General features: G+C 42.3%; 1 protein-coding gene across 1 annotated transcript in view; it reads left to right on the forward strand.

The window, feature by feature from the left end:
- The window catches only part of PRKDC (protein kinase, DNA-activated, catalytic subunit), a 195,881-nt gene that overhangs the window by 24,608 nt on the left and 156,495 nt on the right, over positions 1-14,778 (forward strand). Inside the window, exons 15-19 of the mRNA XM_006112163.3 lie at positions 1,514-1,651; positions 2,806-2,955; positions 3,402-3,517; positions 5,161-5,320; positions 12,988-13,074. Of these exons, the coding sequence (XP_006112225.2) occupies positions 1,514-1,651; positions 2,806-2,955; positions 3,402-3,517; positions 5,161-5,320; positions 12,988-13,074 (651 nt within the window). The remainder of the gene's footprint in view (positions 1-1,513; positions 1,652-2,805; positions 2,956-3,401; positions 3,518-5,160; positions 5,321-12,987; positions 13,075-14,778) is intronic.

Here is a 14,778-nt window from a genome sequence, read left to right on the forward strand (position 1 = left end):
AGTGATTTTGATTTAAACAAGCGAAAGACCGAGCCTACTGTATATAGTTATCAGTTCTGAAAGTAAGAATAACTTTGAGAGTCTGCTGATTGTTCTTTGGCCATCTTTGATGTTTCTTACCAACATGACTGGTAGCTTTAAAAACAAATGATCTTGTTTGATAGTCTTGTATACTACTTAATGAACGTGAAAAGCTCTGTAAGCTGTTCAATATAATGATAGTATTTTGAAAGCTAGCGAGGAAGAGTGACCTATACCCCTAAATGCCTTATAGCTTAGATTGGTTATCTCAAACTAGATTGTAACTAATCAGTGAGACTTTAGTCCATGTTGGAGAACATCACAGAAGTTCCAAGTAGGTAACAGGCAATCATTTTTCAGATGCCCCTTGTGGCTTGGATGGTTCTGTTGTGCCCTGTCTCAGTTTCCTTTGTGCTATGGAGCCCTTACATCTACACAGTCCAAATATTCAAAGCATTCCCCTTCTGGAGTCCAATTTATTAAAACCTGTGCAATCTGTTGCAAAACCAAACTCAGACTACAGGGGGCTTGTTTATATGGACATTTAGTTGGTGCCAAGATGGTGCATACTCACCTACTGTGTACTAACTATCTGCTCCAGTTTCAAAATGGGGCTGTGGACTGAAGTGCTCTATGGTTCTTTTAATTGTAGCAGTAGGGTCCACAAAGAGAGGTAGTGAGGGAGGGCTAATGCAAGGTAGATTTACCCCAACTTGTGATGAGCTAAATGTAAGTGTAGACAATACCAGAGTCTTAGCCCCAATCCCAGCCTGGGCAGTCTTTCCTCTCTAGGTCTTCTCTACGGTCTAGTTAGTCTTTTCTTTAGATAAGACAACACTCTCCTCTCCTCTTGTGTCAGAGCTTCTAGAACTGGGTTGTAATCAAATAGACCTTTTTACTGCCTGTAGGACTGCTTGCTCAGGCCAGCTGCAGTATTCCAGGCTTCTATCATGCCTGGCACTTAATCTAGATGTAGCTGAAGTGAGACCTAACTTTAGTTACCTTCTCTAGGGACTGCCTCAGGAGTCTGTACTTTCCTCCCTTATCCTTGTCTTATCACATGACCTCATGATCTTGCTTGCTTAGTACCCACTTGGGGAACTAAGCTGACCTTTTCATAGGTGAGGCTGAGTCCACATTTCCTTTTAAAGTTAACAGTTAATCTCTCACACTGCGCTCAGTCAGAATCTCTCTAAACTAATAGACCTGAAGATCACCTGAAGAAAAAAATGAAATGAAGATGCAGCACATACACTGGAAAATTTTAAAACTGTTAGTTGTACTCTGCTGCCTCCAGCATGGTGAAAGCAGGGGGTTGTCTGTTTCATTCTTCTAATCTAAAAGTGACTTCCAGTTACTTATCTAAGCCTTTATTGAGACTTTTTTTTCTAAAGAAAATATGTAGCTGAGGCTGTTGTAGGTAGTTTCATGTGCAATGTGTGGTACAGTTATTTAAAAATATTAACTCATGATCTGTTGCACTGCCCTGCAGGAGACTTTTGGAAAAGAATCTTCTAAATGGGAAGAGCCCGTAGCAGCTGGAGAGGTCAGAACCGGGAAATGGAAAGTACCTACATATAAAGACTATCTGGATTTGTTTAGAAGTCTGTTGAACTGTGACACAATGAAGGTAAAAGTCCACTTAATGCTGAGACTCAACAAGAGAAAGTTGAACTTCTTGGGGTTTTTTTTTTGGTTACATCTATTTGGATAATGCAAGATTATTGTTTTACTCTTGAAGGAATTTTGTGCTACTGCACATGTGCATAATTGAGTGGTATATATTATTTTTTGTGCAGAAAAAAGCTTTTGGTGGGAAGTTGCTGTATTTCTGTCTTTTGCCCACCTGAGGGTGCAGTAGTGCTAGAACACAGCAGCAGCTCCCAGCAAGCTAGGCAAGAAAGAGAGACTTTTTCAAAGTGCCTGTTGGGTTAGGTCAAGAGACAGGGCTATGGGGCCACACAGGCTATAGGGTGCCGGGGGTAGGTCAGACAGGTGTCCTGGGGGTGAGGGGTTAGACAGGCGTTTATAAGGACTAGTGGGGGAGGACAGACTGGGGAAGGGACTGAATGGGAGTGGAGGTGCAATTCCAAAGGGGGCAGAGCCACATGAGGATGGGAGTTACAGTTGCAGAGCTACAGGAAGAATAGTGATGGCTGGGTGGGCACACAGAGACACATGGGTACAGAGGGAGGGATTCAGGGCTTCAAGAAAGATGGAGTGGATGTTTAAGTGGGGTGAAGGGATGCATGTGGATGGGGCATATGTGTCTGACTGAATGGGACAGACTAGGGTTAATGAGGATCTACATGGGGAATGCCCCCTAATGGTTCCCCCCAAATGCTACCCCCCAAAAGAACACCTGTCCATACTTTTCCCACTTACACCCAACAAGTAATTACTTCCCTCTCCCTCATTTCCCCCATTACTCCAGAGTTTGTTCAGCCTTTGCACTGCTGTTGTGTGGGCTATCTTGCTTAGTTCTGTCTTAGAATCTGAGTCCTGTTCTGTTCTTATACCTGCTATTCCAACCCCAGATTTCTTCTAGGTAGGCAATCAGTCATGCTTTAGTGTAGTGACATAGTGATGTGGACTCTGGATGTGGGCTGAGGGTATGATGATAATATTAATTTAACAAAGATGAACTTTGCCTTATCAGGTGAAAGGCTACTGTATTAACCCACTGCACCACAATTCCCCAAAACTTTTAAGTTAAAAAATAACAGTGACTGTAAGTTCCATATTAGCTCTTACCATGGTTTAATTCTCCCTCCCCTTCCAAAGGATTCAGTTCTGGCAGATGAAACCTCTCTAATTGCAAATTCACCGCTGCTGTCTCTGAACCGTTTGTTGTATGATGAACTTATAAAATCGATATTGAAGATCATTGAGAAGTTGGACTTGACAGTTCAGAAACTGAATGCCAGTGAACAGGTGAGGCTTGATACTTCACAATAATTATTGTGATGAAAATCTCAAACTTCAGTCTTTTGTCTTTCTTTGCATAAAATGTTGCCCTTGAAGTCTGCTTGAGTTAAAATTCATAATAATCAAAATGTATTAATTTTTACTTCTGGAAGCTATTTCCAAACTGCCATAATGGTTGTCTTCAAGACAGACAAAATCCCCTTCTTGGCATCCTCTGATCTCTTTTTTTAGTCTTGTTTTTCTTAGTGAGTGAGTATTTTCAGTTCTTACAAATCCAGTAAGTCATGTGTGTCAGTTTTTAAAAAGACAGATTAACTTGTCGCAAACTAGTGAGCATATTCTTTTTCCTGCTCTGCTACTGACTGAAAACAGTGGCTAAGTGTTGTCTGTAATGATCTCTCTGTTGAAGTGCATACTACTTCTGTTATGCAACTTTTTTTCCCCCTCCCTAGGATGAAAATGAAGCTGGCAGTGCTTTGGTTGTTCCTACTTCTGATCCAGCATCAAACCTTCAACCAACTAAGCCTAAAGATTTTATAGCCTTTGTTAACCTAGTAGAATTCTGCAGGTAATGCATATTCTGTAATTTGGGAGTTACGGAGTAGGTGCTGGGATAGTAGGATATCGTTATACTTCATGCTGATTAGGCCTCAGTTGGGGTATTGTTTCCAGTTTTGGGCACAACATTTAAGGAAAGATGTGGAGAAACTGGAGAACTTTCAGAGGGGAACAACAAAAATGATTAAAGGTCTAGAAAACATGATCTATGAGGGAAGATTGAAAGAATTGGGTTTCTTTAGTCTGGAAAACAGAAGACTGAGCAGGGATTTAATAGCTTTCAAGTACCTAAAAGGGTGTTAAAAGGAAGAGGGAGGAAAAAAATATTGTCCTTCACCTCCGATGGTAGGACAAGAAACAATGGGATTAAATTGTAGCATGGGAGATATAGGTTGGACATTAGGAAAAACTTTAACTGACAGGGTGGTTAAGAACTGGAATAAATTGCCTATGGAGATTGTGGAATCTCCATCATTGGAGATTAAGAGCAGGTAAGATAAACATCTGTCAGGGATGCTCTAGATGGAGCTTGGTCCTGCCATGAGTGCAGGGGACTGGACTTGATGACTTTTTGAGTCACTTCCAATCTTAGTATTCCATGATACTGTATAAATGTGAAATATTCATATTGAGCATGATTATTTTTCTGGCTATATTTGAAGTCTGTTTAAAATGCACAATATCCAGAAAACTAGTTGAAAGCAAGTAACTACAGTTTGAACATTTAGATTGCTAGGGAAAATACTGATATTGGTACAGTGTATTAGTGTACACTGAAACTGTATAGAAGATTTGCAACAAACTCCAGGATACATGATGCCCTTAAAATTAAGTGCAGAATTAACTGTGATTGCTGCGTTTTAGTGCTGTCATCCTTATATCCTAAGTGCTTAGCTTCAGAAACTTAAAATTCAATATTAGAAGTTTTTGTGACCATTCTAATACTCTTATAAATACTTGATAGGAGAGTTGTTCACTTTCATTTTACTCTTAAAGCCATTCTCGCTTACAGCATGTGTTAGCAATAGCATCTATAATTACACTAGCTATTGTAGTACAGTAAAAGCTTTATCTGGCTTTCTCTTAACCGAAAAACTGTTAATCAGCATTGCCCCCATCCGGTTAACAGAGTTTGAATTTAACAGAGTGCTGGATGAGCTGCTGGCTCCGCTCCAGGGGAGCGGAGCTGGCAAGGGCTGTTTTGTTATCCGACATGTTCAGTTAACTGGCAACCACCGTTTCGTTTCCCCTGAGTGCCGGATGACAAAGCTTTCATTGTATATAAAAATTGAGAACTTTCAGTTCTCATGCTTAAGGGCAGAAAATCTCCTTTAAATATGCTATGTATTTTATGTGAAGGCCCACCACACTACAATAATATAATTGTAATCTGTAGGTGTTTAGGATTATTACTGTGGGAATATTGTCATATGTTGTTTATAAGGTTGATCACTGGATGAGGTCAAGAAGAAGTTCCCTTTGTGCTCTGTATAGTTAGGAATTTTACTCCTTCCTCATTAATATCCTATAAATGCTTTCTTTTCGAGATTGGTCATACCATTATGGCAGTTATGTTTTTCAATTTCAAACTGGTATAAGAAAAACTCATTTCAGTTTATTTTGTTTGAATGTTCCCTATGCATTTATTTATAGAGAAATTCTGCCAGAGAAGCATCTTGAATTTTTTGAGCCATGGATGTATTCGTTTGGTTATGAGCTTATTATACAGTCAACACGGTTACCTCTTATTAGTGGATTCTACAAATTGCTCTCTGTTGCAATGAAAATTGCCAAGAAAATAAAATATTTTGACGTGAGTACTCTCACATGGGAAATTTCATGTTGTATTTTAAAGACTATGTAACTTGTGCACAACTGAAAATATTTGATAGTTGTTCCCTATTTTATGTAAAAAATTTTGGTGCAAATTGTGCCTTTTTGCCCCCCAAGCCCTTCAAAACCTATTGGAAGGCTGAACTTAGGCTGAAAAATCAGTATTTTAAAATATCCCTGTGGTATTGCTTTCTGTTGGATCTTAGCTTCTTAGTGTGAGATTAGTAGAAATGACCTAGTATTTAAAGGTATTTGACCTTTAAGATGGCTGGCCACATCCTCAGCTGATGTAAATTGGCAGAGATCCATTGGCTTCGGTAGAAGGAGGCTGATTTATATAAGCTAGGAAAATGATCCAATAAATTCAGCTAAGTAGAATTGCCAAGTAAGTAAGTTACTCTTTTTTTGACAGTGCTCGGTCATGTTGATTCCATTTTAAGTATGTATGCACCCATATTCATAGTTGTCTAAGACTTCTGTCTTAGTTGTATCTGAAGAGCCATCTGTGGCACTCTCTGGAGTGACGCTTCTGTGTGGTAGCATATTAGGTGTCGCCAGCCCTGTGCCGCCTTGTTTCCTGGACTTCCTTGATTTAGCAATTGCTAAGGTTTTTTTCTTGTCTCAACAGACTTCATGCGTTAGGCCTTTGTAAGTAGCTTGTTGATCAGGACTTCACCCACAGTGGGACATTATCCGTTAGTCTGGCTTCAAGTCGTTGTTGGCATGTGGTAGGCCATTGCTCATCAGTGATCCACATGAGAGTTATCAGAAGTGTCTGGGAGAAAGCCAAAGGAAGGATCCTGTCTGATCCTCCCAGAAGTCAAGGAGGCAAAAACAAGTCATTTTGAGGGTGCACTTCAGAACAGCACCCTGGCAAATATGCTGGGACCAGCCCTATCTTAACCGCCTCTGCCGTTTCCATTTGACCTGTTTCTGTGTCACCGTGGACCACTGACTGCTCATTACTGTTTCATCAGGATCTCCCCAGGTGGACTTGTTTGCATCCATCCAGGCAGAACAAGAAATATCACAGCTTCCTCCACTTCCATTGCTACCAAGGGTCCTCTCAGACAGGAGAGGGTAAGTGTGGCATGGGCATGCCAGAACTGGATCTCTCAGTGGTGACTTCGTTCCAGCTCCCCTTCAGGTTGGACCTGTTCTGCCAGAACTATGGCAGTTTTTTGTACCCAAACCTGGCAGCATTACATCTGGGGGCCTGGCTGTTGTATGGCTGAGGTTCAGCATGTCCTGTTGGGAAATAGGAAGCTCTCCACCAGAGCAACTTACCTGGCAAATGGAATTGGTTCACTTTCTGAATAATGGACAGAATTGTCTGTCCTGAATGGATTCCTCTGCAGCTTATTCTTGGATACTTCTTGCATCTCAAGTTCTTGGTCTTATCCCTTTTAACAATCCAAGGCCCATCTAGTGGCCATCTCGACCTTCCATCTGTTGTTTGAGGGCCAGGTTTATGTTTTGCCAAGGATATCACAGCCAGATTTTTTTAAGGGCCTAGAGCATCTCTACTCACAAATGAGGGCCAAGGTTATCGGCCACATGTTTAAGCTGCTGTGAGACTTAAATCTGGTGCTGTTTCATTCCCCCATCTTCTCCTCTTGAGCCTATGGCTTCATAGTCTTTCCTCCTTTCCTGGAAGACCACTTTCCTAGTTACAGTGATGTCAGCCTACTGAGTATCTGAGATTCAGGCACTCAGCTTAGAACTGTCGTACATGGCCTTCTACAAGGACAAGGTCCACCTCAGGTCACGCACAGCGTTTCTTCCCATGGTTGTCTGTTTAATTTGAATCAGGACATTTACTTTCTGGTCTTCTTTTCAAAGCCCTATAAATTGGAGGAGGAGTGAAGGCTACATGTCTTGGAAGTCCAGAAGGCTCTGGTCTTCTATATTAACAGAAGCAGGTCATTCTGTAAGTCGTCAAAATTATTTGTTACTGACAGGTTTTCCTGTATCTTCTCAAAGAATTTCTTCTTGGATCATGGCCTGCATTAACTTCTACTATGACCAAGCAAAGGTGCTGCCTCCAGCGATCATCACCGCTCACTCCACCAGAATGCAGGCCTTGGCAGCCTTTCTGATTCGTGTTTATTCAAGACATCTGCAGAGCAGCCGCCTAGTCATCTGTCTGCACCTTTATTTCTCGCTATGTACTGACTCAGCAGGCCCAGAACTATGCTGTCTTTACAGGGCAGTATTACAAGTAGCTAAGTTGTGAACTCCGAGCCCACCTCTGTGGCTACTGCTTATGAACCACTTAAAATGGAACCAAAAAGAGCAAGCACTTGAAGCAAAAAATGGTTCCCTACCTTTTCATAACTGTGGTTCTTCAAGATGTGTTGCTTATGTCCATTCCATTTCCTGCCCTCCTACCCCACAGTTGGAGTTGCTGGCAAGAAGGAACTGAGAGCGTGCACCCTAATATACCGCTGCATGAAAGGGTGCACATGGGCAGACGCACACCTAAAATGGAATGGACATGAGTAACACATCTAAAAGAACAACAGTTACAAAATGGTAACCCTTTTTTTATTCTCTGAGTTTATATGCTGTTGTGGGAGGAGGATTTCTGTGGGTGTAAAATGGTTCTTCAATTCAATGGATATCCTTAGAGCTGTGAGTTAGGGAAAATGTACAGCTCTTGAGCCACCTACATAGAGAAGCTGTCCTCCTGTGCACATTGCATATCTTAGAATCATAGAATCATAGGACTGGAAGGGACCTCAAGAGGTCATCGAGTCCAGCCCCCTGCCCGCAAGGCAGGACCAAGCTCTGTCTATACCATCCCTGATAGATGTCTATCTAACCTGTTCTTAAATATCTCCAGAGAGGGAGATTCCACCACCTCCCATGGCAATTTATTCCAATATTTGACCACCCTGATAGTTAGGAATTTTTTCCTAGTGTCCAATCTAAACCTCCCTTGCTGCACTTTAAGCCCATTACTCCTTGTCCTGTCCTCAGAAACCAAGAGGAACAAAATTTCTCCTTCCTCCTTGTGACACCCTTTTAGATATTTGAAAACCGCTATCATGTCCCCCCTTAATCTTCTTTTTTCCAAACTAAACAAGCCCAGTTCGTGAAGCCTGGCTTCATAGGTCATGTTCTCTAGAACTTTAATCATTCTTGTCGCTCTTCTCTGTACCCTTTCCAATTTCTCCACATCTTTCTTGAAATGTGGCGCCCAGAACTGGACACAGTGCTCTAGCTGAGGCCTAACTAGTGCAGAGTAGAGCGGCAGAATGACTTCACAAGTTTTGTTTACAACACACCTGTTGATACAACCTAGAATCATAGTTGCTTTTTTTTGCAGCAGCATCACACTGTTGACTCATATTCAACTTGTGGTCCACTATGACCCCTAGATCCCTTTCCGCCATGCTCCTTCCTAGACAGTCGCTTCCCATCTTGTATGTATGGAACTGATTGTTCCTTCCTAAGTGGAGCACTTTGCATTTCTCTTTATTAAACTTCATCCTGTTTACCTCTGACCATTTCTCTAACTTGCTAAGTTCATTTTGAATTATGTCCCTATCCTCCAAAGAAGTTGCAACCCCACCCAGTTTGGTATCATCTGCAAACTTAATAAGCGTACTCTCTATCCCAATATCTACATTATTGATGAAGATATTGAATAGTACGGGTCCCAAAACAGACCCTTGCGGAACTCCACTTGTTATCCCTTTCCAGCAGGATTTAGCACCGTTAACAACAACTCTCTGACTACGGTTATCCAGCCAATTATGCACCCACCTTATCGTGGCCCTATCTAAGTTATATTTGCCTAGTTTATCACTAAGAATATCATGCGAGACCGTATCTAATGCCTTACTAAAGTCTAGGTATATGACATCCATTGCTTCTCCCTTATCTACAAGGCTCGTTATCCTATCAAAGAAAGCTATCAGATTAGTTTGGCATGACTTGTTCTTCACAAACCCATGCTGTGGCTATTCCCTATCACTTTATTACCTTCCAAGTGTTTGCATATGATTTCCTTAATTACCTGCTCCATTATCTTCCCTGGGACAGTCGTTAAACTGACCGGTCTGTAGTTTCCTGGGTTGTTCTTATTCCCCTTTTTATAGATGGGCACAATATTTGCCCTTTTCCAGTCTTCTGGAATCTCCCCTGTCTTCCATGATTTTTCAAAGATCATAGCTAAAGGCTCAGATACCTCCTCTATCAGCTCCTTGAGTATCCTGGGATGCATTTCATCAGGACCTGGTGACTTGCTGACATCTAACTTTCCTAAGTGATTTTTAACTTGTTCTTTGTGTATCCTATCTTCTAAACTTACCCTCTCTCTGCTTGTATTCACTACGTTAGGCACACCTCCAGACTTCTCAGTGAAGACCGAAACAAAGAAGTCATTGAGCATCTCCGCTATTTCCAAGTTTCCTGTTACTGCTTCTCTCTCCTCACTGAGCAGTGGGCCTACCCTGTCCTTGGTCTTCCTCTTGCTTCTAATGTATTTATAAAAGGTCTTCTTGTTTCCCTTTATGCCTGTAGCTAGTTTGATCTCATTTTGTGCCTTTGCCTTTCTAATCTTGCCCCTGCATTCCCGTGTTGCTTGCCTATATTCATCCTTTGTTATTTGTCCTAGTTTCCATTTTTTTATAGGACTCCTTTTTTATTTTGAGATCATGCAAGATCTCCTTGTTAAGCCAAGCTGGTCTTTTGCCGTATTTTCTATCTTTCCTAAACAACGGAATTGTTTGCTTTTGGGCCCTTAACAACGTCCCTTTGAAATACTTCCAACTCTCCTCAGTTGTTTTTCCCTTCAGTCTTGCTTCCCATGGGACCTTACCTACAAGTTCTCTGAGCTTATCAAAATCTGCCTTCCTGAAATCCATTACCTCAACTGTGCTGGTCTCCCTTCTACCTTTCCTTAAGATCATGAACTCTATTATTTCATGATCACTGTCCCCCATACTGTCTTCCACTTTCAAGTTCTCAACTAGTTCCTCCCTATTTGTTAAAATCAAATCCAGAACAGCTTCTCCTCTGGTAGCTTTTTCAACCTTCTGAAACAGAAAGTTGTCTCCAATGCAGTCCAGAAACTTATTGGATAGCCTGTGCCCCGCTGTGTTAGTTTCCCAACATATGTCTGGATAGTTGAAGTCCCCCATCACCACCAAATCTTGGGCTTTGGATAGTTTTGTTAATTGTTTAAAAAAGGCCTCATCCACCTCTTCCACCTGGCTAGGTGGCCTGTAGTAGACTCCAAGCATGACATCACCCTCCTTTTTTACCCCTTTTAGCTTAACCCAGAGACTCTCTACACAGCTATCTCCTACGTTCATCTCCACTTCAGTCCAAGTGTGTACATTTTTAATATACAAAGCAACCCCTCCTCCCTTTTTTCCCTGTCGATCCTTCCTGAGCAAGCCGTACCCTTCCATACCAACATTCCAATCATGCGTCCCATCCCACCAGGTTTCTGTAATACCAATGATATCATAGTTGTATTTATTTGTTAGGAATTCCAGTTCTTCCTGCTTATTACCCATACTTCTCGCATTTGTATATAGGCATCTAAGATACTGATTTGATCTTGCCTCCCTGTTGTGCCCTGACTCTCCTTTCTCCATAGTTCCCCCCATTTCCAACCCATCTCCCAGTCCCGCACATTCAGAACTTACCTGTGGGCTTTGCTCACCTGTCCCCGTCGAAACTAGTTTAAAGCCCTCCTCACAAGGTTAGCCAGTCTGTGTCCAAACAAGGCCTTCCCGCTCCTGGAAAGGTGAACTCCATCTCTGCCAAGCAGTCCTTCCTGGAAGAGCACCCCGTGGTCAAGGAAGCCGAAGCCCTCCTGGCGACACCATCCTCGCAGCCAGGCATTCACCTCCAGGATGCACCTCTCTCTGCCCGGGCCCCTACCTTTGACAGGAAGGATCGAAGAGAATACCACCTGCGCCCCAAACTCCCTCACCTTTACTCCCAAAGCCCTGTAGTCACGCTTGATCTGCTCAGTGTCACACCTGGCAGTATCATTTGTGCCCACATGGATGAGTAGCATGGGGTAGTAGTCAGAGGGCCGGATAATCCTCGACAATGCTTCCGTAACATCTCGGATATGGGCCCCTGGCAGACAGCATACCTCTCGAGATGAACTGTCAGGGAAACAGATGGGCCCCTCCGTTCCTCTCAGAAGAGAGTCTCCAACCACTACTACCCTACGTTTCTTCCTCGCAGTGGTGGCAGGAGACTGCTCAACCTTGGTGGTGCAAGGCCTGGTCTCCTCCACTGCGGGGGGTGACTCCTTGTCTCCTGCAGAAAGTATAGTGTAACGGTTATGTAACAACACCGTGGGAGGGTTAGGAGCAGGGGTGGAACACTGCCTGCTGCCAGAAGTAACCAGCTGCCAGTGCTCACCCTGCACCACCACCTCCTCCATAAGTGGCAGGTCAGCAGTCCCACATCCTAGGACAGTGACCTCAGTGGACTCCACAGGAATACTGTCCAGAGATTCCTTATGGCCTTGAATGCTCCTCAGCCTGGCTACCTCCTCCTGTAGCTCTCCCTCCCATCTTATCCCACCCCAAATGGGATCATAGTTCCAACAAAGAGCCTGGGCTGTGCTTGCCTCTCCAAGAGCTATAGAAAGAAGGAAAGAAGCAGTTTGTGTAAGTTCAAACTAACAAGGGTGCCATTAATTTCCACTAAAATTGTTTAAACATATATGTAGTTTAGCGTGAGGGGGTGATGCTATAGTAAGCTGCCTTCTTTTCCTACTCCAATCCCTTTCTAGCCACACTTCTATAACTCTGCTGAGTCATATACTTACAGGCTGTCTCTAGACTGGCCAGTTTTTCCGGAAAATCAGCCGCTTTTCTGGAAAAACTTGCCAGCTGTCTACACTGGCCGCTTGAATTTCCGCAAAAGCACTGACTTCCTACTGTAAGAAATCAGTGCTTCTTGTGGAAATACTATGCTGTTCCCATTCAGGAAAAAGTCTTTTTGCGCAAAACTTTTGCGCAAAAGGGCCAGTGTAGACAGCTCAGATTTTTTTTCTGCAAAAAAAGCCCCGATCGCAAAAATGGCTATCGGGGCTTTTTTGCGGAAAAGAGCGTCTAGATTGGCATGGACACTTTTCCGCAAAAATTGCTTTTGTGGAAAAGTGTCCGTGCCATTCTAGACGCTCTTTTCCGAAAATGCTTTTAACGGAAAACTTTTCCGTTAAAAGCATTTCCGGAAAATCATGCTAGTCTAGACGTAGCCACACTGTTTATAGGGAGAATGTTGATTGTGTTTACTTTGGCCTGAAGTCAGGGTCAGGGAAAGGAAGTGTTGCTACTGCTTTAACTCCATCCATGTACATAATGATGAATTTGGCTAATATTTGCATACTTTAAATAGCTTTTGTACCTCAAAGAAGAGAGGATAATTTTGGCCTTCAATGCTTGTTGCTAGTATGTAATGGTTACTTCTGCTGAGAAAAGAGACTGAACATACATTTTAAGCTTACATTTTAGCAGATCTATGAGTATTCAGGCACAGCATGTTCTTATCCTGCAGCTTTTTGTTTTGAGCGTAACTTGTAGGACAAGTCTTGATGTCTGTCAGAACATCTACCTTTTGTGTATTCTTTTATTCATAGCATTGATGATAGTGTCTGTTTGGCAGGGTGCAAGTCCCAGGAGTTACCAAAAATGCTCTGATGACCCTGAGAAGAGCTCTTGCTTTGCACTATTTGCAAAATTTGGGAAAGAGGTAAACAATTTTCCTTGTTAGGCTTTTATTGCTGTATCAATTTAAGCGGTGTTAAGTAGAGTTAAGCAATGTTTCAGTACAACATTTATAACGATAGTAACTTTTTGATTTTTGGCTCTGGCACAGTACAAGATTATCCCAGCATTTTGGGTTATAATCGATACTTTAAATATGACCATGACTATGTGCAGGTGCCTTTCCCTGCCTGCTCACTAGCACAGACCAAATATGCTGTAGTCCAAACTTGCTGCCTTTCTGACATTGGAACAGTAAGATCAAATTCAGCTCAAGCTTTCTCCTGAGTTGGCTGCTCACCTGACAACCGTAATCCTCTCTGGTTAATAATTTCTTATGTTGAGGTGGATAAATAAGCCACCCATCTCAGTAAGCCATCAAAAAAACATTTAAGCGTCTCAGGTAGGATCAATACCTGCTCTTGGCTGGTGTGTCTCAGTTCGAACAATGTCATCCCATTATGCTGAAGTAATTGTGTCCGATAACCCAATAGTGCAGTATAGCATGATGATATGCTCCTTTTCTTCTTTAAATTCCAAAATGACTAGAAGTGATCCAGACTTGGGGGAGAGACATTTATATCCCTTACTTAACTTAAAAAATGTAAAGGCAATTCATTAAACAAATATAAATATTATCATGCCTTTTAGTCCATAATAATTATTAGTGCCAAGAATGAACTTCAGGGAATGAAATGCTCCTCAGTACAAAATAAATCGCAAAACACACCTTCCATTGTTAAATGAAAATAACCAAATCAGGGAGAACAACTCTCTCTTTTAAACATGGATGGCAAATTCTACTATACTTCAGTGGAATATCAGCGAATCAAAGTAGAATGATATTGTGCAGTTCCTCATCTACAACTATACAGTTATTTTTCAGTTGCACATAATTATTCAGATCCTGTACCCAGATTTATTATTGCAGTTTATAGAATGGATCTGCAATACTGTAGTCTAAAAATGCATATTACAAATCAAATGTAAGTTAACATGATGTCACTTAAACTTACCCTGGTGTTCAAAAATAGAGACTTGGTCCACCACGTCAGAAAAAACTATGTACAGTAGACTTACGATAATCTGGCACCTTTTGGACGTAGGTGGTGCCGGATTATCAGATTTGCCGGAGAATCAGGAGGTCCAGTACAGCTGAATGGCTTAACAGCTGGCCAGGACACAATCTCCCTTCCTCTCCCCTCCCCTCCCCTCCACTCCCCTCTTCGCAGCTCCTCCCCGCTGTAACCTGATCCTCTTCCCCTCCCCCTCCTTTCCCCTTCACTGAAGCAAAATGCTCTTCTCCTTACTGTAACATGATCCCACTCCCTCCCCCTCTCCCCCAACCTTATGTACTGTCTGGTTACAGCCAGCCTGTGTGCTCAGCTGCAGGCTTTTTAATCAGCTGGTCAGGAGCGCTTGGCATTTTGATGCCGGAGTATCAGGAGTGCTGAACAGTTGGATGCCGGACTATCGGAGTTTTTCTGTAAATAGCTTTGCAGTATGCTTGCAAGGCCAACTAAATTAGGCTTTGCCAGGTCAAGGGAGGAGAAGCAGATTCCATAGCCAAAATCTAATCTTTGTCCCTAAAATTTTGTTCAGGAGACAGGTTTAATGCTGAGAGCAAGCAAGCACTGTCCTTTCACTGATTGTAGTCAGGAAATAAGTTCAAATTAAGCAGACAAAAAAT

The sequence above is a fragment of the Pelodiscus sinensis genome, chromosome 2 (genome assembly GCF_049634645.1).
Source record: "Pelodiscus sinensis isolate JC-2024 chromosome 2, ASM4963464v1, whole genome shotgun sequence".
NCBI classification, from domain to species: domain Eukaryota; kingdom Metazoa; phylum Chordata; order Testudines; family Trionychidae; genus Pelodiscus; species Pelodiscus sinensis.